This window comes from Xyrauchen texanus, chromosome 40, assembly GCF_025860055.1.
Source record: "Xyrauchen texanus isolate HMW12.3.18 chromosome 40, RBS_HiC_50CHRs, whole genome shotgun sequence".
In the NCBI taxonomy this organism is placed as follows: Eukaryota; Metazoa; Chordata; class Actinopteri; order Cypriniformes; family Catostomidae; genus Xyrauchen; species Xyrauchen texanus.
In genome coordinates, this window is record NC_068315.1 from 26,113,693 (window position 1) to 26,137,193 (window position 23,501).

Consider the following 23,501-nt stretch of genomic DNA (forward strand, 5'->3'; position numbering starts at 1 on the left):
TGTTCTAGACATTCTCTTCTCTAAAATATTTAATCAGCTAAATATAACTCAAAGGCAGGTTTCTTGCTTAGTTGGGCCCCCTCTCTCCCTGGCCAAATGAGTAGGGTTTTTCAAAATTATGATACTTATGTCCTTATCGGCCAGGAGGGAGATAAACACGAGCCAGAGGCGCCAGTTCGAGAGAGAGAAAGACGTGTGTGTGATTGTGTTTTTGTGCTGGAAAGCAGTTTTATGTTGTGTTATGTTAATTTGTTTATTAAATGTGTACATTGACTGATTAGGACAATTCAGCACCGGAACTGCGTCCTCACGTCCTGGCCACGCCCTTTAAAGAAAGACACGATTTTACTGTGTGAGAAAAATAGTACGTGTGATATTACAAAAATAACAAGTTAGAGAAATTAAATAACTGGCTTTTATATTGTCATTGTTCAAAAGCCACAGTTATTTTCTGTAAAATATTATCTCCAGGAATAATCCTTTAACAGTGTATGGTATCTCTTTTCTTTCCACATGTTTTACATGAAGAGACATGTTTTATGAAGCAAAAATCGCCGTTAGAGTGAGGCACTTACAATGGAAGTCAATGGGCGAATTTAAAAGCAGAAATGTGAAGCTTAACATTTTTTTAAAGCTGTAAATTTGTTTCAATTGTTTTTACGGTCATTTTGGGGTTTTAGTTTTTATGGCATTATGTTGTTATGCAAAACTGGATATAACTTTACATGGCTAACTTGCATATTGTTTACATCTTGTTGCAATACATTTGAAACATTGCATATTTTAATATTAACGTATTGGCCCCCATTCACTTCCATTATAAGTGCCTCACTTTTTTTTTAGAAAAAGCGGGACAAGTCGAAATATATTTTTGCAGTAATCAACATTATGCAACAAGTGCTGTCAATTGAGCTGAACTTGTATTGAACCCAGAATATTCCTTTAAGGAAAAAAAAAAGCTTTCTGTTAAAGAAAAAAGACTGTCCGAAAGGGTTATCGTATTCCGTGTTAAAGCATAGAAATGTACCAGACAGGGTAATCGGTTGTCCCCCAGTGATTGCCGAACACGAGGTGCATTATTAGTGAGAATTATGTGGTTCAGCACAGCAAGCAAACATATTGTGTCCAATTAGTTGAATTGTGTTGTCTGGATTCAAAGTACCACCTGTCTGATACGAGCTCTCAAATTTAGAGGAATCATTAAGTTATTTGATGTGAAAATACAGATCTGCTTTTCTAGAATCCCATTTGTCTCCGATTTAAGCTCGTTCTCATTCCAGATGTCTCAGCACAGCTCGTGATGACAGAAATTAAGACTAATGCTCGACAATATCAGGGTCATGATTAAATCCCATACAGTAAGTTCACAAATGGACCAGGAGAACTGATATTATACCATGCATCATGTGAGACAAGAGTATATATTTTTTGCATTGAGATTGAATTACAACAGTGCTTTCATTTTGTAGTAATGTTAACAGGGAACTTGTTAAACAGGTTTACATGTGTAAAACAAAAGAACAAATTTGAACCAACTAAAACATATATGCTTTCAAATAAAACCATCAAAAGCTCTCGTTGCAGTTTACTAGGATTAAATAGTTTGGAGTTCTGCTCAGCATCTGAGCATGTGGTACTGGTACATTAAAGAGGGTTCACAAGGGACAAAGTTGGAATATACACATGCAAAGTCATATACCCGATTCAGCACAATAGACATGTTGCACCTGTATGATTTTTAGTTATATCATTTTCAAATCAGCATACAGTCATTTTAAGTAAGCTTCAAAACAGGCCTTGTGGCAGATTCTTCGTAATGTTATTCATTCCTGTTCCATAAGTTGTACAGTTGAACTTGCAAGCATTTGAAAGCGGTTTTATGGAATGAAACAAACTGGGCCAAAATCATTTCCAAATTAATTCTGACTAAATGGAGATTACATCGTTTGAGTGACCCACTTACAAACAAAAACCGAGGCTGACAGGCTAAATGGCCACCAGTAATTAAAAACATAGTCAATATGTTCCAACAAACCTCAATAAATAATGAATAGGAACATATATAACAGTGAGGCAAACAAAATGGTTTCAAAGATGAAAAAACAACAACAAATGAATAAAGTGCAAATCAATTTCACATTGGCTATGTGTTACAACTATTTGATACAGTTACAACTTGCATCATATTTAAGTGAAGGAAACCCATCTCTGGCCAAAAGTAAAAATGTATAACATAAAGAAAAAAGTTTCCATAGGGATAAGGCAGCTTAAAAGGTATTTGGTCATGTCCCTTTAAAACGTATATGCAGGGTTCTCTGGGCTCAGATCTCAGGTTATATATCATAGACATCGTAAAGCTAACTGTAAATGTTAAACAGATTTATAGTGGATTTCTTTCAAGGTAACTACTTTCCATGAATGCTTTAACCAGGTATAAATAACGTACTAGCATGTACAAAATAATACATTCCCAAACCCTGACCTGCCTCTTTCTCAGACAGCCAGGGTTTAATTACATTTTACTGATGTTTCTTTTATTTGATCCAGAGAAGTCTTTAGTGGATCAGCTTTGTTAAACTGAAGGAGAGGTCTTTCAACTTCAACAAGGGATAATTCCCACCCTAAAATGAAAATTCTGTCATCATTTACTCACCCTCCTGTCATTCCAACCCTGTATTCTGTTATTTTCAGTGAAAAACAAAAATCATTTTTTTTAAGGATCTTCACGCAGCACTCCATTCAAGGACTGTCCAGCAAATCCACCAAAGCTCTGAAATATAATTTGCATTTACGTTCAGTTTTTTCAGAGTGTTGACGCATCACGCCAGGTTTGACATTAAAGATGGCAAATGCCATTGGTTCTCACTTGTGTTGTAACTAGGGCTGTCAATCGATTCATGTTTTTTAGCAAACTGATTACATGACATGCTGATTTATTTATCGAATTAAAGGTGGTGTAAGCGATTCCTGAGAAAGACTGTTGATGTTTGAACTCAACAGCCAAACAACCACACCCCTCCCTTCAGGGCTCCTTCAGAAGCTCCGCCCCCCAATTCATGCACGTGCAGTAGTGTTGTGTGGATCAGTCCGATCCACTTTGTTTATTTTCCCATTTACATAGGCAGGGCTGTGTACAAATGGACAGCTAGTGGACCATGAAGAGATATTCGTGGAATTTGACAAAAATTGTATTGGATTCAAATTAATTGCATATATAAATATTTGCAGAGAAAGCCTATCAAATTACAATAATTAAATATTTAATGATTAAACAATTTCAATAATTATAAGTATAACATATATATTATAAATACAATAATGCATATTATTAAAATACATTACTGCATCAGTAAAGCATTGATAACAATACAAAAGAGTCTTTAGAGGGCAGTATATTGTTTATTTCCATATTATTGAACATAAGCCAATCGCTTGGCCAACAGTTCACAGCAATCCATAGATTTATGATTTAAGGGCACTTTCAATGTACACCAGCATCAGATGGACACTTTTGGAGCATCTCACTTTGTTTGCATCACGTCATAAACAAAGCAGTTTCAGGTCGCTGTGTTAAACGTAGTTTGAAAAACACGTCTTGAGATCCCTGCATTCCAAATTGCGCTCCGTCCAGCTGTGTTTGAACACATGAATGCGTTGTCATCTTGTGCTGTCACTAGTGTCACGCAAGCCAGAATGTGGTTTGCTCTGTACAGCTGTGCATTGACAAAACAGCTGGAGTTTCACTAACTGCCCCCTGCTGAAAACTGGCGGTACTTCAAGCTTGAGTGTCTCCAGTGGTAGGAATATTCCTTTTTATGGTCCAGGGACATGAAAAATCGCATCATGGTTTTACGCGCTATTTCTTATTAAATTAATAGCACCGAATGAATGCATTAAATCAACAGTTTTAGTAGTAACCAAGCATGATATGCCAGTTTGAATATGCTGAATGGAGAATGAGATTTGATAGCTGCAGCAGAGGGGAAGATTTTCAATAAATAATTTACTTACATTTCAGTCTGTTTCTCAAGCAATGCTAGAGGATGACTTGTAGAATAGTCTTATGGACTACGTTTATGGTGCTTTCATGCCATCTGTTACCGTTTTTAGAGCTTGACAATCTTGGTCACAATACACTTTCATAAAACATGTTGTTTTATGGAAAAAGCTGTGTGACGATTCTTCAAAAATGTTACTTTTGGCTACCACCCCAGGAGTTTGCTGGTTCGAATCCCAGGGCGCACTGAGTGACTCCAGCTGGGTCTCCTAGGCAAACAAATTGGCCTGGTTGCTAGGGAGGGTAGAGTCACATGGGGTAACCTCCTCGTGATCGCTGTAAGGTGGTTCGATCTAGGTGGGATGCGTGGTGAGTTGTCCGTGGTTGCCGCGGCGAGTAGCGTGAAGCCTCCAAAGCGCTGTGCCTCCGCGGGGTGCGCCCAGCGAGCAACGTGATAAGATGTGCGAGTAGACTGTCTCAGACGTGGAGGCCACTGGAATCCGTCCTCTGCCACTCGGACTGAGGCGAATCACTGCGCCATCACGAAGACTTAGTGTGCACATTGGGAATAGGACATTCCAAAAATTGGGAGAAAAAAAATTGTACTTGTGTTTTCCACAGCAAAAATAACAGCACACAGGTGTGGAACAACATGAGGGTGAGTAAAAGATGACAGAATTTGTATTCATGGGAGAATTATTCCTTCAACTAAACCAGCTTGTTCTATACTGTAGAGACAGTAAAGCTTGATATTGCCTGATGCTATGGGTTGCTCATTGTACACCAGTGCTAAATATCAATTGTACAGTAAGTAATTTAGGGCGTCTCTATGAACAATATATTCGCAACACTGAAGTAATCTATGCAAAGAACAGACCTCAGCCCCCAGTTTTGACATTCCTTAACCAAAGTGCCTCAAACAAAAAGTGCTTCTCTTGCTTCAGAAATATCCTCTCAGAAAATTTGCACTTATTGCCTCAAACATGTGTATTGGACACAAGTCTGACTATTGTGTAGACACTTCCATTTTAGATTTTTTTGTAAGCATAGCTTCTCTTTATCTACTAAAGTGAGTCTTATATACAGCGCACAAGCCCTGTAACTAAACATAATGCTGTGCTGTAATGTGGTACAGGGCATCAGTTCATGTAGTCTATTTCAGTACCTCTTTAATCCTTCTGTGCACTATAACCTTGCCACCCTGCCCTTCCTCTTCTGCTTCACCATTGCATTCATCCATTCCTCTTTTGCATACTGTCTTTCTTAAGCTTAGCCTTGTTCACATTAGCTCCTCCCTTCAGTGTGACATTGTGGGCACGTCCCGACCCACCATTTGTGCACTGTATCCATTGGATTGCTGAGGCAACAACACATGTCCTTCGAAATCGGGCTTCACTGGAGTTGTCGGTCTGCGGGACCGTGAGGACCTGCCGGTGAACAGGCGCAGCGCCCCCCTGCAGATTAGGTAGAACCAGTAGAGCTGCGGTGCCATTAGGAGCGCCGCTCCGAGATTACACTGCCAGGGCACCGCAAAAGGAACACGGTAGAAAGGGATAGATGCATACCTACAAGAAAGAAAATGGCCACAGAATGCAGATTCATGAAATAGTAAGCAGGAAGACAAAGAGGAAAATGAAGACCCCGTTTACACCTGGTATTAAAATCTGTTTGGGCGATCCATGGACAGCTTTCAATACATGTGTAAACAGGGTCCAAAATGGCTTGTGATCCGATCAGGGCAACCACGTGGTTGAATAAAGAAAACAGGGGTAGTTCACCCCTGAAAAATGAAAATTCTCTCATCATTTACTCACCCTCAGGTCATCCCAGATGTGAATGACATTCTTTCTTCTGCAGAACAAAAACGAAGATTTGAAGGTGCATCCGAGTGAATGGTGGCTAGAACTTTGAAGCTCCAAAAATCACATTAAGGCAGCATAAAAGTAATCAATATGACTCCAGTGGTTTAATCCATGTTATCAGAAGCAATATGATAGGTGTGGGTGAGAAACAGATCAATATTTAAGTCCTTTTTAACTATAAATCACCACTTTCTCTTTAATTCTTTTTCTTTTGTTTTTTGCGATTCCCATTCTTTGTGCATATCACCATCTACTGGTCAAGGCTATTCAAAGGTGGAGATCTATAGTAAAAAAAATACTTAAAAATTGAACTGTTTCTCACCCACACCTATCATATCACTTCTGGACATGGATTACACCACTGGAGTCATATAGATTACTTTTATGTTGCCTTTATTTGCTTGTTGGAGCTTCAAAGTTTTGGTCACCATTCACTTGAATTGTATGGAAAATCTTTGTTTGAGTCCTATAGAAAATGATTTTGTTAATTAATATAGTTCATCATCCAAATGCTGAATTCACGTCATGTCAGATTGACTGTTTTTACTGTTGCAACTCGTTGATTCTACTCGTAGCTGTTCACACCCTCAGAAAACGTATTATTTGCTATGTCAACATTCATTGATTTACGAAATCTCGTAATTATGATAATTTTGACATGACGTGAATGCACCATTACTGTAGGCATTAAGGGGTTGCCAGGCAAAATTAATATACATTTCATCGCATTGATATAGAATGTGCTCTTAAATGTGTGAGTTCCCATTCATCAATGGCTTCAAACCTGGCTCATCAAATCAGAATTGCTTTTTTTATTATTATTATTAATTTTATCCCCTTTTCTCCCAATTTGGAATGCCCACTTCCCACTACTTAGTAGATCCTCGTGGTGGCGCGGTTACTCACCTCAATCCGGGTGGAGGAGGACAAGTCTCAGTTGCCTCCGCTTCTGAGACTTTCAATACGCTTCTTATCACGTGGATTGCTGTGCATGACACCATGGAGACTCACAGCACGGGAGGCTCATGCTCCTCTCCACAATCCACGCACAACTTACCACGTGCCCCACTGAGAGCGAGAACCACTAATCACGACCACGAGGAGGTTACCCAATGTGACTCTACCCTCCCTAGCAACTAGGCCAATTTGGTTGCTTAGGAGACCTGGGTGGAGTCATTCACCACACCCTGGATTCAAACTCACGACTCCAGGGGCGATAGTCAGCATCAATACTCGCTGAGCAACCCAGGCCTCATCAAATCAGAATTTAAATTTGGAACATTTGGCAATCAGCCATTATGCTTAAACAATGGTTTTATATTTTGTCGATTATATGCAGCTTTAAAGGAAACAAGCATCTAATCTAAAACATTTGAAAAGTCCATACATAAATCATATTTGCCTGATATCAACATGCAAGCATGCACATCTAAAGTTCAGCGTTATCTGTCCTGCCTCACCACTTTTGATTTGTTCACCGGACCTTAATAACAGGTGTATGCAGGACAGTTTTTCTACTGACAGATGCTGTGTGCATCACTGTCATCTCAGAACAGGAGGGAGAAAAAGTTAATGAAAGAGTGTTAAAAGTTAAAGGAAGCTTTAAAAAGAGACATACCTTCCATAAACGTAGTAGAGATAGGGGAAGAGAAGGACTCGACAGAGGAAGAAAGTGATCAGCATAACAGCTCCATTCACTTTGTGAAGAAGTGTGTGCTGTTGCTTGTACTTAACAGTAAGAAAGAACAAGAAAAAGAGAGAGAATAGGTAAGACAACAATACAAGTTGATAATAGAAGGTAAAAAACAAAAAGAATGAGTGTGATATATTTTGAAACGGACCACTTCAAATTGTGTTGAGCACAAGATTTGAAGAAATTGTTTATCCAAAAATGAAAAATCTCATCATTTACTCACCCTCATGCCATCCCAGATGTGTAAGACTTTCTTTTTTCTTCTGAACACAAATTAAGATTTTTAGAAGAAAATCTCAGCTCTGTAGGTCCGTACAATGCAAGTGAATGGTGATCAAAACTTTGAAGCTCCAAAAGCCCATAAAGTCAGCATAAAAGTATCCATAAGACTCCAGTGATTAACTCCATATCTTCAGAATTGATATGATAGTGTTGGAGAGAAACAGATCAATATATAAGTGCCTTTTTTTAACTTTAAATCTCCACTTTCACTTCCACACTCTTTTTTTTGTTTTTTGCCGATTTGCATTCTTCGTGCATATCAACACCTACTGATCAGGACTGGTCAAAAGTGGATATTTATAGTAAAAAAGGCTTAAATATTGATCTGTTTCTCACCCACACCTATCATATCACTTCTGAAGACATGGATTAAACCACTGGAGTCGTATGGATTACTTTTATGCTGCCATTATGTGCTTTTTTGGACCTTCAAAGTTCTGGTCACCATTCACTTGCACTGTATTGCAATTTAATGGGGCTGTCACCTACAGAGCAGAGATATTTTTCAAAAAATCTTAATTTGTGTTCAGCAGAAGAAAGAAAGTCAAGCATATCAGGGATGGCTTGAGGGTGAGTAAATGTGAAGGTGAAGTGAGTAATTTGTTTGTTTGTCCACTCGGTGGCCATTTTTGGAATGCTCTTGGGCAGGCTGGGCAGTGTAAACCAGCGGGATACAAGTGCAGCTCCTATCTATTTGAATGGGGAAAGACTGAAATCTCCAAAACGGTTGGTCAAGATTACGATCAAAGAACATATTTCAAATCAGATTTAAAATCTGACAACAATGGTATCATAAATTGTGCTTCTTCACCTCAGATTAAACTAAAAAAAATGCAATTTCCCCGGCTTGTCTAGCTAATGCGTATTCTCGAGGTGATTGACATGCGATGTCTATATCTAAAAGGTAATTGGCTCTTTTACCTGTAAGTCAGGACTTCCTTTTCTACATCAGTTGACCATTGGGCGCTTAGAGCTCCTTGGTTGGGCGTTCCAATTTCCCACATTAATTTTAATAGGTCTGTCTGTCCGTCCATCCATCCACCCACCCACCCACCGATCTATCTATCTATCTATATATCTATCTATCTATCTATCTATCTATCTATTCCAGCTGGTTGTTTGTCTAACATCCTGTCTTCACTGGGTGCGTTAGTTGGCGTGACACAACGCAACGGCTTAAGGCTGTCTACACTGGACGTGTCTGTTGACACAAACATTCTAAACCATTTATTTGAGTTGTTTGCAGTAGCAGCGCCAGCGCCTGCAGTGCAAAATGGAACGGGACTCCCATTTACTGTCGCCGTATCTGCATCAGATGCTTCCAGTGTAGACAGTCAGCATCACTGATTATATTGGGTTCTAAGCTCACGTCTGGTGTCGACAGGATGTAACTGATATGTTTCTTTATCCATCAAACTTTAAAGTTTTAAATCTAGTTTAAACTTTCAGACTAGGCTTTGTCAGGCCAACATCAAAGTTTGATGTTGGCCTGACAAAGTTATCTTTGGAAATCCGTTTGGTGCTGCTAATGCCGCAGAAATGATCTACTTCCCCTTTAAGAAAAATGTATGTTGTATATTTGATATGTGATTGATACTGACATGTGATTGATATGGCATGCATTCAGCAATGGTAAATACACATCCTCTACCCTGGCTGAGTGCCAAACAAGCTAGACTGTGCTACCCTGTGCCATATATTAAGAGTTCGAGGAGGTGGGGGTCAGAGAGGGATAGAGAGTTGGATATTATAACAAGTGTTAAATCTATTTCAGGGGTCTATATTCAGATAGAGGCAGCTGTGGCTCTGAGGCACTCAGAGGGTGACTGGGATCCAGAAACATGGCCATTGAAACATATACATTTGCTGAACATACAAATCTGATTTTAAAAAATATAATTCGAAATCTAGCATAACACATCAATTCCAATTCCGATTTTTCTGTTAATGGAATGCTCAGGGTTCAATACATGTTAAGCTCAATTGACAGCATTTGTGGCATGATATTTATTACCAGAAAACTGTTTAGACTCTTTCTTCATTTATTAAAGCAATAATTGTGGTTACAGTAAGGCATTAACAATGGAAGTGAATGAGGCCAATCCATAAACACTAACATTCTCACTGTTTCAAAAGTATAGCCAGAAAACTTAAACACTATACAGTTTGTGTAAACATGATTTTAGTGTGATAAAATCACATACAGTAATAACCATATCTGTGTAGTTATACCCAATATTAATTACTTCCCATTACAACCCAACACAGAAAAGGGACAAAAAGCACCATTAAAGTATATTAAAAGTAGTCCACATAACTCATGCACTATATTCCAAGTCTTCAGAAGCTTTATATGCAGAAAAAATTAAGTTCAAGTCAGTATTCGTTGATTTTCTTCCCCTATGATGTAGCTATCAAATCTTATTTGTGGTATCCATCCATCTATCATCCGCCCACCCACCCACCCATCCATCCATCCATATAGTCAAACTTGCCATTTCGCATTTGGTTACAACACATGCAAGAATGAATAATGGTTGACATTACTGAGGTCAAACATGTTGGAAAGTGCACATATGGGTATGCTCAAATTAGATTTGAGATGTAGTGGCAGAGGGGAAGATCTTCAGAAAATAACAACATCAATTTTGGTCTGTTACTTACACAAAGCTGTCATATGGCTTTAGAAGACTTAGAATATAGCGTACAAGCCATATGAACCATTTTATGGAGTGTTTTTGGACCTTTATATGAATTTATGGAAAAAGGCAGCTCAGAGATTGTTTAAAATATCTCTTTTTGTGCTTTGCTGAAGAAAGTAATCGGGGTTTGGAATGCCAAGAGTGTAAATGATGTAAATACTAACAAGATTGCAGTGCATTTTTGGGTGAACTATTTCTTTAAAGGACTAGCTCACCCCAAAATGTTAATTCTCTTATTTACTCACCCTCATGCCATCCCTGATATGCTTGACTTTCTTTCATCTGCTAAACACAAATTAAGATTTTTATGAGAATATCTCAGCTCTGTAGGTCCATACAATGCAAGTGAATGGTGACCAGTACTTTAAAGCTCCAAAAAGCACAAAACGTCAGCAAAAAAGGAATCCATAAAACTGATTTAATCCATTTCATCAGAAGAGATATGATAAGTGTGGGTGAGAAAAAGTGAAAGTGGAGATTTAATGTAAAGAAGGACTTAAATATTGATCTGTTTCTCACCCACACCTATCATATCACTTCTGAAGACATGGATTGAACCACTGGAGTCCTTTACTTTTATGCTGCCTTGATGCGCTTTTTGGAGTTTCAAAGTTTTAGTCACCATTCACTTGCATTGTATGGACCTACAGAGCTGAGATATTCTTCTAAATGTCTTCATTTGTGTTCAGCACAAGAAAGAAATTCATACACTTCTGGAATGTCATGAGGGTCAACAAATGATGGGAGAATTTTCCTATTTGGGTGAACTGTACCTTTAAGTTTAAATGTGTGTTTCCCTTAATAATGAGTGCATTTACTTTTTTTTTTTTTTTTTTTTTAACTTTGTCAGGGTTCAAAAGACTTCTGTACAGTACTTTTGTAAAACAGACCAGACCTGTATATCTGAAATCATCACATCTGTATATACACTTTACTCTAAATAATTTATTAATGTATGATGTTAGTGAAGTTGTGCTTAATGTTGTACAGATATTGTTAAGGACTAAAGCTGAGAACAGAATGATGAATCAGGGTAAAAATACCACAGGGTAGACAAAGAAGCACTCATTTAATCAATAATGAATATACCTGGATGAGAATTTTGCCTAGACAGACAGACGGTGTGCTGAGTTCAGCCAGGAACATGACACCCTGGAAGTAATCACCCTTTCCCTGCCTCCAGAACTGGAAGTCAATGTGTGAGAGAGAGCAAATATTAGGTTTCATTTGTCTACATCCTGACATATTCTATATAATAAATCTGTTTATTACAGATTATTCAGTGCCCTCATGCTATGGATAAACTTGTCCATAAAGTATAGGGCTTATATAATAAAAAAGCTGATTCAAACATACAAAACATAAGGTCCAAATATAAGGACCCAGTTTCAAGTGGCCTGTTTGGTTGAAGTTAGAGTTTACCCTAAAAATTAAAATTCTGTCATCATTTATTCAATTTAATGGAGCTGTCAAGCTCCAAAATGCAAAAAAGCACTATAAAAATATCAGTAAAGTGGTCCACATAACTTGGCATCTGATATTCTTGTGATTCTTGTGTGTTCCACATAAGAAAGAAAGTCATATGGGTTTGCGACTACAGTGAACTATCCGTTTAATGTAGAGCTAATAAACTTAATTACCACAGAGATGGGGAAGCACATGGTGACCATGACGACATGATGTAAGACCATGAGGAACTCTCGGTGGAGATAGCCAGACACTGCCATAACCTTGGATTTGGACCCGTTGTCCACCTCATGACCTTTGACCTGGAGCTTGTACCAGTAACACAGGAACATTGCGTAGATATCATACACAAAGTATGGCACAGCAAAAAGGATGTATGAGCTGGTCAACCAATGCCTGTTGTGCAAGAAAGTGTAGAGAAAAGAAAGTGAGTGAGTCTATAACTTTGTATATGTACAATAAAATCATTAATAAATTCATTTTTTCTATCAAATAAGATACAAAAGATTAACTTCTCTCAGGAGGTCTAGCTTCTACAGCTATCATATGCTTTTTCTACGGTTAAGGGAACCCACTTCGCATCTAAGTGTCTAAGAATATCCCTCGCTTGTGGTAAAATCAATGTAATGCATAGCCTCTCGTGGCTTCTTACTTTATTTAATCACTGTTTCCAGACTTATGATTTACTTAAATGTTCACTCAGGAATTGTTTTCCTCATATAAAAAGTTTTACTTATAAAGAAATGATCAGTAATTTTGAAACATATGTATAAAAATACTGGCCACTCATCTGAGATGAGGACTCCAGTCATATCAGTAACCTTATAAAAGCTCTTATTCTACATGGGGCAGGGATGCCTCATGGGGGCATCCATGTTAGCATCACATGACCATCTGAATACTACTTGCTTAATCTCAGTAACTGCCCTGTTATTGGACACTTTCATTAATGGAATAAAATATCCTGGTTTACAGTGGTCTACAGTGGCATTGGTAACTGGAAACTACTGTTTTAATGATACAGCTTCCACGCCACTAGGTGTCACTGTAAGCCAATATAAGTCACTTCAACACACTTCAAAAAATTAATGAGTGCACCTTTAAATATCATAGACGCTAGTCATAAGATCGGAAAACTAAAGGCTTTAACTTATTAAGGTTACAAATGTTAAGCCCAAGGTTTAATAACATATCTGACTGCACATAATTCAGTTTATACCATTTTTATGCAAACCTAACCGACAAACACATCAGCAAATCAATATTACGTCACACACTATCTTATCATTAAGCTTTTTTTCTCCAGTCCACTGAAGAACAAATTGCACCAAAACAACCTCTATTTTGATGGAGATTTGATCTACATTGATTTTAAGTGGCTAAAAGTGATGACTGTGGCACCTACTGGTCTTCAATGATGTCCTCACAGGATGTGGAGATGATGTAACCAGCTGTAGACGCCATAATAGCTTGAATGGACGACACCAACCTTAAACAGAGTATTTAGAGTAAGTACAACCACCACAGGCGTAAGAGCTGCAATTTATTAATTTCACACTAAAAATCTTTTATTTACTTTAATTTAAACCTGAAAGTTATGACGTAAAATTAAGATAATTTTTAAAATATTAATATTTTACTATTATTTATACTATTATTATGTAACTAATCAAATGCAAGGAAATGTATGCTCTCAAAAAATATATATTTTGCCTATTTTTAACACATTTACTTTTAATAGCACAAGACCACTGGCTATGATACTCACTTAGAGAATGTAACTAGAGTTTTAACAGTACATGAAGTCTTGGTGGACTACAAATGTGTTTATTTGATGTTTTTTAATGGAACTACAAAATAACATTGAAATGTTAAAAAATAAAGATGTTTCTTGTCTTCTTTATACACTCTAATTTAAATTGTATAACCAAATTCCAACAAATTGAATTGTGTAACAATTCCAAACAAAACAACAAAATTTCAACTTAAAGGGGTCATGACATGAGAAACCAAATTTGCCTTGATCTTTTGGTATATAAGAGGTCTTTGTATCATTAAAACGTCCTGCAAGTTTAATATTTTAAGACGTCCTCCCCATTCTAAACGAATTATTTATTTAATCAAGCTCAAAATACAGCTCGTTCTGGATTCATGGTTAGAAGTGACGTGTCGGTTAGAAGTGACGTAACAGCGTTTGCATATGACCGCCTCCAGCACAACATAACTACGCTATAAGCGCAAGACAACTACGCTCATTTCGTATCGCCGTGCGCCTCACAAGTGTTCAGTCGATGGACAGCGAGCTCTGACAGAGACTACTTGTGCACAGGAAAATTACGATGCCACACAGATGTGCTGTTCCTGGCTGTGGTCAAACAAAACCTCTGAATAAGCTGCCGAAAGATCCAGACGTCAGGGAAAAATGGATGCAGTTTATTTTTTGCGGACGACCCAGTCACGGCAGTGTTAACTTAAAGGGGTCATGACATGGTTTTTTTTATTGTATTATTATGTTCCCTTAGGTGCAATTATAGTATTAATATATTTTTTTTTAAGAAAAACTTTTAAAATCTAGTGATTTATGACCTTTTCCCACCCTGTTTCTCATCCTCTGATTCAAACAGTCTGTTTTGGGGGCGTTTTCCATTTAAGACTTCAGTGTTAACGCCCACTGTTATGATTGGCTAACGTCAGTGCCTATGTATCAATTATTGACGCCTCCAGCCAGAACAATATGCAAGTAAACTAAGTAAAAACACTGTGATTATTCATAATGAATGAAATTGCGCTTTAAAAAGTAGTTTAAAGTTTAAAATAGATTACTTACAGTTTGCGTCGTCGTTGTTCCCAGAATAGTCGGCACGGACTTATCTTTGAGCAACAGTTTTCTGGCAAAGCCAGCATCATATTGAGATTTGTTCTCAAAACAGTCATCCTTAAAATGTACAGAACAAACGCTTAAGTTAACACTGCCGTGACTGGGTCGATCCGCAAAAAATAAACTGCATCCATTTTTCCCTGACGTCTGGATCTTTCGGCAGCTTATTCAGAGGTTTTGTTTGACCACAGCCAGGAACAGCACATCTGTGTGGCATCGTAATTTTCCTGTGCACAAGTAGTCTCTGTCAGAGCTCGCTGTCCATCGACTGAACACTTGTGAGGCGCACGGCGATACTGAAATGAGCGTAGTTGTCTTGCGCTTATAGCGTAGTTATGTTGTGCTGGAGGCGGTCATATGCAAACGCTGTTACGTCACTTCTAACCGACACGTCACTTCTAACCATGAATCCAGAACGAGCTGTATTTTGAGCTTGATTAAATAAATGATTCGTTTAGAATGGGGAGGACGTCTTAAAATATTAAACTTGCAGGACGTTTTAATGATACAAAGACCTCTTATATACCAAAAGATCAAGGCAAATTTGGTTTCTCATGTCATGACCCCTTTAAGCGTTTGTTCTGTACATTTTAAGGATGACTGTTTTGAGAACAAATCTCAATATGATGCTGGCTTTGCCAGAAAACTGTTGCTCAAAGATAAGTCCGTGCCGACTATTCTGGGAACAACGACGACGCAAACTGTAAGTAATCTATTTTAAACTTTAAACTACTTTTTAAAGCGCAATTTCATTCATTATGAATAATCACAGTGTTTTTACTTAGTTTACTTGCATATTGTTCTGGCTGGGGGCGTCAATAATTGATGCATAGGCACTGACGTTAGCCAATCATAACAGTGGGCGTTAACACTGAAGTCTTAAATGGAAAACGCCCCCAAAACAGACTGTTTGAATCAGAGGATGAGAAACAGGGTGGGAAAAGGTCATAAATCACTAGATTTTAAAAGTTTTTCTTAAAAAAAAATATATTAATACTATAATTGCACCTAAGGGAACATAATAATACAATAAAAAAACCCATGTCATGACCCCTTTAATTTCATTGGTTAAAGTTTACTCAGTTTAAGTCACACTTTGTATTATGTGTCTTTAACTAATACGTACTAACATTAAAATACATACATACATAAAATACATAGTGTACAGTATTTACTCTGTAACTACATGTTGTTCGGCAAACTTCTCACAAGATTCACATTTGCTGCTACTGAGGTTGAGGAGTAGAGTTAAGGTTAGGATCAGTGTGTAGGTTTTAGGGCAAAGGATGGGTTAGGGGTAAAATTAACTGTGTAACTAAAATGTAATTAAATGCAGGTATTTTAAATTAAAGTACAATGCAACAACAAGTATGTACATAATAAGTACATTGTATCAAATAATTAAGTACAGTTAAAGACAACTAATATAAAGTGTAACCTAATTTTATTATGAAATTAAATCATGTAAATCTTAAAATTATTTAAGTGTGATATTGGCCCTTATGAACTCCTTTAACTTTTCAGTCAAATTATTATAACTTGCTGTTAATACAATTAGTGATGAAAATGTTTTTATTAAATTAGACTAGAAAGCAAAGTAGAAGCATTTTCTCAAAGGTTATACCTAAGTTATTTATATTTACCAAAAACTATATACTGATTGTAAATTACTTAAAAAGCAATAAAAATACATTTTGGACAGTTTTTAAGATAAGTAAATGCTAAAATGGTAAAAACTACTGATAAAAAAATATCAGTTGAATACTGGTTGTTTTGATGGATTTTTCACCCCTTTTACTCATCCCATTCCAGATGTGTGTGACTTTCTTTCCTCTGCAGAACACAAACGAAGACTTTTAGAAGAATATCTCAGCTCTGTAGGTCCATACAATGCAAGTGAAATGTGGCCAGAACTTTGAAAGCTCAAAAAAGAACATAAATGCAGCATAAAAGTAATCCATATGACTCCAGTGGTTTTATCCATGTCTTCAGAAGCGATATGATAGGTGTGGGTGAGAAACAGATCAATATTTAAATCCTTTTTACTATAAGTTCTCCTCCCTGCCCAGTAGGTGGTGATATTCATGAAGAATGTGAATCTCCAAAAACAAAAGAATGTGAAAGTGAATGTGGCAATTTACAAAAAAAGTGCTACAAAGTTTCACTAGCATCAGAATAATATTCAAAGCAGATCCCAACCAGAAGGTGGCAATATGCACGAAGAATGCAAATCTACAAAAAACAAAAGAAGAAGAATGAAATAGAAAGTGGAGATTTATAGTCAAAAAGGACTAAAATATGAATCTGTTTCTCACCCACACCTATCATATCACTTCTAAAGATATGTATTAAAGCACTGTAGTATTGTGGATTACTTTTATGCTGCCTTTATGTGCTTTTTGGACCTTTAAAGTTCTGGTCACCATTCACTTGCATTGTATGGACCTACAGAGCTCAAATATTCCTCTAAAAATCTTAATTTGTATTCTACAGAAGAAAGTCATTCACATCTGGGATGGCATTTGGGTGAATAAATGATGAGAGAATTTTCATTTTTGGGTGAACTATCCCTTTAACACAGTGTAGTTCAAAGGCTTTTTTACCGGGCTGAAACAATGACTGCATCCCCCTCGTTCCACCTCAGCCCAGGAACAGATTTGAGACACTGCTTGGACAACAGGAAAAGGCCTGGGAAAAACACAGACCCTGCTACTATGATGGACAACATGATCTCTGGCAGGTGAACTCCAGTAATATTGTGTTCAAAACTTCCCCCAGCAGTGCTGCTGTCCTGCTTCCCTTTCTGTAACGAAACAGCATTCAGAAACGTAAAGGTTTTGACAAAAGTAAACAATAAACGAATAAATAAAGAAACAGACATTATTTTCCAAGTAGACATTACAGTGGATTAGTAATTATAAAGAAATAATCTTTTCTAATTAATTCTCTTGGGTCAGAATTGTGTTGCATAAACCAAGTTATTATGTACGCTCCATATGGTGCCACATGTGGCCAGTCACAAGCATCACAACAGTCTAACACATGCAAAACAAGTCACATGGCAAAGTCAGAACTACAGTAATGCTCTGAGTCAATGATATCCTGCATTTCTGCCCCCATCACATATGCCCAGTATAATTAAACTATAACTTAGTCTTTTTAAAATATTTTTATGATGGGCTCTTGAGTCAGCAAAGGCACAAATGTATTAAATTTTTAATAGAACACATTCATACACATTAATAATAATCCATGTTTATTTAGTATATAAGCACATACTTAAATTCATTAACTTTGTTAATAGAACAAGAATCTTGGCTATGTCCCCTACCCACCTTGAACTAGTTTGTGCAGTACATTCATTCTTTGTGGACTACAAATATTTGTATTTATTTTTAATGGGACTAACTAGCAAAATAGAAAACAAAAAATCTAGGTCTTTTATAAAAATGTCTATGAAAGATTTTTCTTGTTTACTTCACACGTACACACACACACACACACACACAAGGGCGTAGCAGCCACGGATACGTCCCCCACCCATTTTATAAAGGTGATTTTCGTGTATGTGTTTTTTTCACTCTCTCTCCTATCTCTCTCCCACTGCCACTCCATGTTGGCCTTTCCCTCTCTTTTTTTAAATGTTTTTGCAATTTTTTTTGTTTCCCTCCACTTGTACCCTCCCTCATCCAGGAAGACGAGGATGACCTGCCGGCAGATGGGGCATTAGGCACGCCCCTCCCCAGGGAAGGGGGGTGGGGGGTGTACATCATGCCAGGGGCTCCCCGGCCTGTGCGTTCAGACCAGAGACGAGAGCGTCAAAATTCGCTCTGGCTGCCCTGCCAACAACGCTATGGAAGATTCGTGGACGCTCTGACGGAGTTGAAATAGGCGGCAATGTTCGTTCAGAACGCTTGGTTTTGTGAACTATATTTAAAGGGTCCACGAGCTGCATCTCGCCGCCGAGAGACACTGGCTGCCATAGAAAATAAATGACTTTCGGTCGATTTTACGCTCTTGACTAAGGATTAAAATGTTCTATTGATCTTGATTCAGTGACTAACTCATTTCACACAGGACACACATTTGTCACCACCTTCTGGCATCACCAGAAATGGTCACTGAATCATTAAATGGATCTGAACTAATTTTGGTGAACGTAGTCAAACACTCAATTTAAATCCCACAATGCACAAGCACAGAGTAAGATATCAAATTGTGCAAATGCACAATAGACCTTTTTCACAGACTGTGATGATGCGTTTCTGCCTTATTTATCAGCATAAGTCCAAAAAAGAATTATATTAAATTAAATTAATAACATTATGCTTTGTGATATATTACCCTAGAATTAGTTTAAAAAAAGAATTACCACAGCTGCAATGGGGTTTCTATTACAGCTGCTGAGAGAGTGACAGTAAATTTGTAATCTTATCCCATTATGATGTCTTAATCCACATCTATCTATTTTTTTTCCTCTTCTGGAAAGTCATTAAAACATAATAGTGGATTTGTTTCTTTTGCTCTTAGAGCAAATTGGTAAGTGTAAATAATATTTGCTGTGATCTCCCATTCACTGCTGTTTAAATTTACCCTGGAAACATTTAATTCCACTTTCCAAAATACGGTGTGAAAAAGGTATATTTTTATTATTGTAATTGATTAAATAATTTATTCAGGACCAACTTGTGCTCAGTCTTTTATTGTCATGTGTGAAACAGAAGCAAGTGCTCCACAAGATGCCCTTTATTTTTGCAGCTAATTTTGCTAATATTTTGCAATACTTGAATCTTTATAATGCTACAAACATTAAAAGTAAATTTTATATATATATAATACTTAAATCATACGTATATATTAATATATACTGTAATATATTAATATTGCACTGCAAGTTGTGGGTCTTTGTGAGCCACCAACTGACAGCTGTGTCCCCCCATTTTAAAATAACTGCTACGCCCCTGCGCACATGCACACAGACATACACACACACACAAACAAAAGAGCCAGTTTTTAAGATTTAACCATTTCAATTTCATAACAAAATTCCATCAAATAAAATTGTGATGTTTAACTAAATTAAATTAATAAAACTTATATACATATACTGTATATGTGATTCATATATATAATTATTATTTATAATATATTTATAATTTGGTATTTATTTATAGATTACTTAATTCAATGTGTAAATCTTAAAATAATTTGTTGTATATATATAAAATGATTTGTATTAACAATAAATAAGCATAAATGTATTAATTAAATATTATTAAGTTATAAATATTAACACAAAAATATCTCAAATGTTAGGGACGAATGTGGAAATATCACAAATGCTCCAGTATTGTTTTGACAGACAGACCCAGTTTGTTGTCCAAAACAAAGGATGGAACCTGTATCCCATCATCATCATCACCACTAACGCATGCGACCATCCATCCCCTGCACACAAAAACGCATTCTCCACACAGCTTCATATCTTTCTGTATTACAATATTCATATTTCACAGAAACACTCATAAAAGGCTATTCGGAACTTGGCGTAGATGCACTTGAATCACAGCTAAGGAACTGCCAAAAAATACGCAATGCGCTATCATACAATCCCAAAATAACGGAGATAAAGAGGGGGGGAAAGTAACAGCATGTTGACTCAATCTACATGCAATATGGTCGTTAATACAAAACGATTTAAAGTGATAAACGTCTATATTGGCGATGTCCCTCCCGACATGTAACGTTATTGGCTGATGGAAGACAAAGCTCATCTATTTGCATGAAAATAATGGTTGGTTACATTGGTATAGGCCGTGATCACCCATTATTGCTGGCAAATTAACAGTCATAAGATGGGACATGTTCAGAATGGCAAAATGAATGAAGAGAGAAGAGGAGGCACATACGTGACGGTCAGCGGCCTGTCGACCCTCTTGTCCCCGTCGAAACAAATAACGAAGAGCGGATGCATGATTTATGCAATGACATGATTTCTGTTCTGTATTTGCAGTGTCTTTGAGGTGAATAAATCTGTTGTTGAAGCCGAGCTTACTCCGGAGGTCAAAGATGCGACCGCTGTTATGCTTATTCCGGCTTTTGCTCTCCAACACGCTGTTATATCTCCCGTCGTCGCGCGCTACCGCTTTAATTCGCGTAAAACTGACAGTTTTTGGTTAGTCCCCTCGAGGCGGATGCGTGTAAGACTGCGACTCCAAAGCGGTTAGATAAAGTCCGGTTCCGTTACCCAGTCTGCTATTATGCTCAATTATCGATCACACAGGACAGCAGTGCTACAGAGCGCGTGTCCATCACCATCTGCACTTACATTACCAAAATAAATCAACCGGCTCGTGATCAATAACACACTGCGCTCTAGCTTTGTTATAGTCATCCAGGACTCAGATGCTTTCTCTAATGTCGACCATTCCATCCACGGTGTTATGTAGGTCAGCAGAGTGCTTGAGATGAACCAGAACATGAGTTGCGATTTTCACGCTCTTGTTGTGACAAAAAACAATAAGAGGAACGGAGAGTTCGTCCCTCAGGAGAACAAAATGAAAACGCACGTGGGACCGTTAATTGTTTGTTAGGGGATTCAGCGAAATATATGTGGCATACCCTTGATGTTGAATGTGTCCAAAAACTGTTGCACCGGAGCTATGAATTCATTATTACCATGCAATTGAAGTCACTCACACTATAATATTGCTTGGTTAAACTTGTCGAAACCAATGATGTAACCAAGTATTCAAGATTCAGATGTGGGACTAAATTATGAAATAAGAGTTGGCCATTGAAAAACAAAACCTGATCTGAATATTAGGGAGATATGTCCCTTCCGATATCATTAGATCTTTATTCACATCAGCGCCATCTTTGATTTTTGACGGGAACGAAAACGAGGTCATTGGTCAAATATCAAAGATGGCGCAGCTGTGATTAAGGTCGAATATGGTTTCTGCCCTGGTTGAAAATATTTTACCAAAATGCATTTTGTTTTTCAGTGAAAGGGTGCAAATATTGGCACCTGCAAAATCGCATCAGTTTTACTCAAACCTCCCATGTTCATATGACACAAAAATTCATGAAACTAAGGGAATGTCTAGGTTACTGTTATAACCTCCGTTCCCTGATGGAGGGAACGAGATGTTGTGTCGAGTGAAGCGACACTAGGGGACTTTGAAGGCCTCGGTTACCTCTGAACTTGAGAAAAGGCCAATGAGAATTTGGCAGACAGAATTTGCATGTCCCTCCCCCGGACATACGGATATAAAGGGAGGGAATCATGCCTCTGTTCATTCAGGTTTTTGCACTGAGGAGCTGAGAATAAGGTTCGGCCTTTGCAGTGGCTCGGTTCAGCATCGTGGCCAGGGGGAATTATTTTAGAGGAACCGCTGTGCCTGAATAAGGTGAGGCATTTCAGCACCGACTGAGTGCGCTTGTTGGTGAGGCGGGCTGACATTGAGACTAAGTCTAACTACATGCCGAGAAAAGAGATGCTCTGAACCGGGGCGAGCTTGCACTTTTCCTAGTTGACCTGAAGCCCTAGACGGCTGAGGTGCCTGAGCACCCTGTGGGCGCACAGTGACTCTCGAGAGTATACTAAATTGAGCCAGTCGTTGAGGTAGTTGAGTATGCGGATGCCCACTTCCCTTAGCAGGGAAAGGGCTGCCTCTGCAACCTTTGTGAAGACGCAAGGGGGAAGGGGGGGGCCTTGTTCTGATACGCCTGGCCTTCAAATGTGAACCATAGCAAGGGTCGGTGTCGAGCATCACTATCGCTGCAAACCAATCTTGATGCCAGACGCGAGTTAGAATGTGTCTTTGCGTGAGCATTTTGAACGGGAGTTTGTGCAATGCCCGGTTTAAAACTCGCAAGTCCAAGATCGGTCGTAAGCCGCCACCTTTCTTTGGTATGATGAAGTAAGGGCTGTAGAAACCCTTCTTCATCTCAGCTGGAGGGACAGGCTCTATCGCGTCTTTAAGTAAAAAGGTTGTGATCTCCGCACGCAGGGTGTTGGCGTCTTCGCCGTGCACCGAGGTAAAGCAGACGCCGGCGAAAGGGAGCGGGGGCCTGGCGAACCGAATCACGTAGCCGAGTCGGATGGTCCTAGTCAGCCAGTACGACGGGTTGGGAAGTGAAAGCCATGCGTCCAAGCTCCGTGCGAGGGCAGTAAGGGGACGATAATTTTTGACTTACCTGGCGAGACTTCGCAGCAGGGCCAGAACAGGGTGCGGTAAAGGAAATTACTTTAACTGAAGATTTTCCTCCCTGCCCTCCACCGGGGGACGGAGTGGTCTGCTTACCAGCTCTGGAGCAAACATCTCGTTCCCTGGGTGGTCCAGCCTTCCGGGTCCTTGAGGACGTTCGAAGTCATCAATGGTGTCGCCGAATAGACCGAGCTGGGAGACGGGGGCATTGAGAAAGTGAGCTTTGTCTACTTCCCGCATCTCGACCAGGTTCAGTCATAGAAGACGCCCCTGGACCACGAGGGTGGCCATCGCCTGCCCGAGTGTCTGCGCTGTGATCTTCTTGGCCCGGAGGGCGAGGTTCCTGCAACATATCGGGGTCAGGACTACCCAAGTGCAGATCTTTGAGTGCCTTGGCCTGGTGAACT

General features: G+C 38.5%; 1 protein-coding gene across 2 annotated transcripts; it reads right to left on the bottom strand.

Moving 5' to 3' along the window:
* Positions 1-1,418: 1,418 nt before the first annotated feature.
* On the bottom strand, positions 1,419-21,320 carry LOC127633588 (ceramide synthase-like). Of its 2 annotated transcripts, XM_052112800.1 has the most exons (8): positions 20,791-21,320; positions 20,250-20,329; positions 17,485-17,684; positions 13,409-13,492; positions 12,177-12,399; positions 11,626-11,721; positions 7,478-7,587; positions 1,419-5,562 (listed from the first exon to the last, which is right to left on the bottom strand). In XM_052112800.1, exons 2-8 carry the CDS (start codon positions 20,298-20,300, stop codon positions 5,295-5,297), a joined length of 1,032 nt encoding a protein of 343 aa, XP_051968760.1. In that variant the 5' UTR covers positions 20,301-20,329; positions 20,791-21,320; the 3' UTR covers positions 1,419-5,294. The 2 variants fall into 2 exon arrangements, with proteins under 2 accessions (XP_051968760.1, XP_051968761.1); XM_052112801.1 differs by lacking the exon at positions 20,250-20,329.
* Positions 21,321-23,501: the final 2,181 nt, after the last annotated feature.

Excerpts from the sequence above, each read along its gene's own strand:
- LOC127633588 (XM_052112800.1), bottom strand. The coding sequence starts at position 20,300 with ATGATGATGATGGGATACAGGTTCCATCCTTTGTTTTGGACAACAAAC. Across the intron at positions 17,685-20,249 it reads TGTTTTGGACAACAAACTGG|AAAGGGAAGCAGGACAGCAG; the intron begins GTCTGTCTGTCA and ends GTTTCGTTACAG. Across the intron at positions 5,563-7,477 it reads CTCTACTACGTTTATGGAAG|GTATGCATCTATCCCTTTCT; the intron begins GTATGTCTCTTT and ends TCTTTCTTGTAG.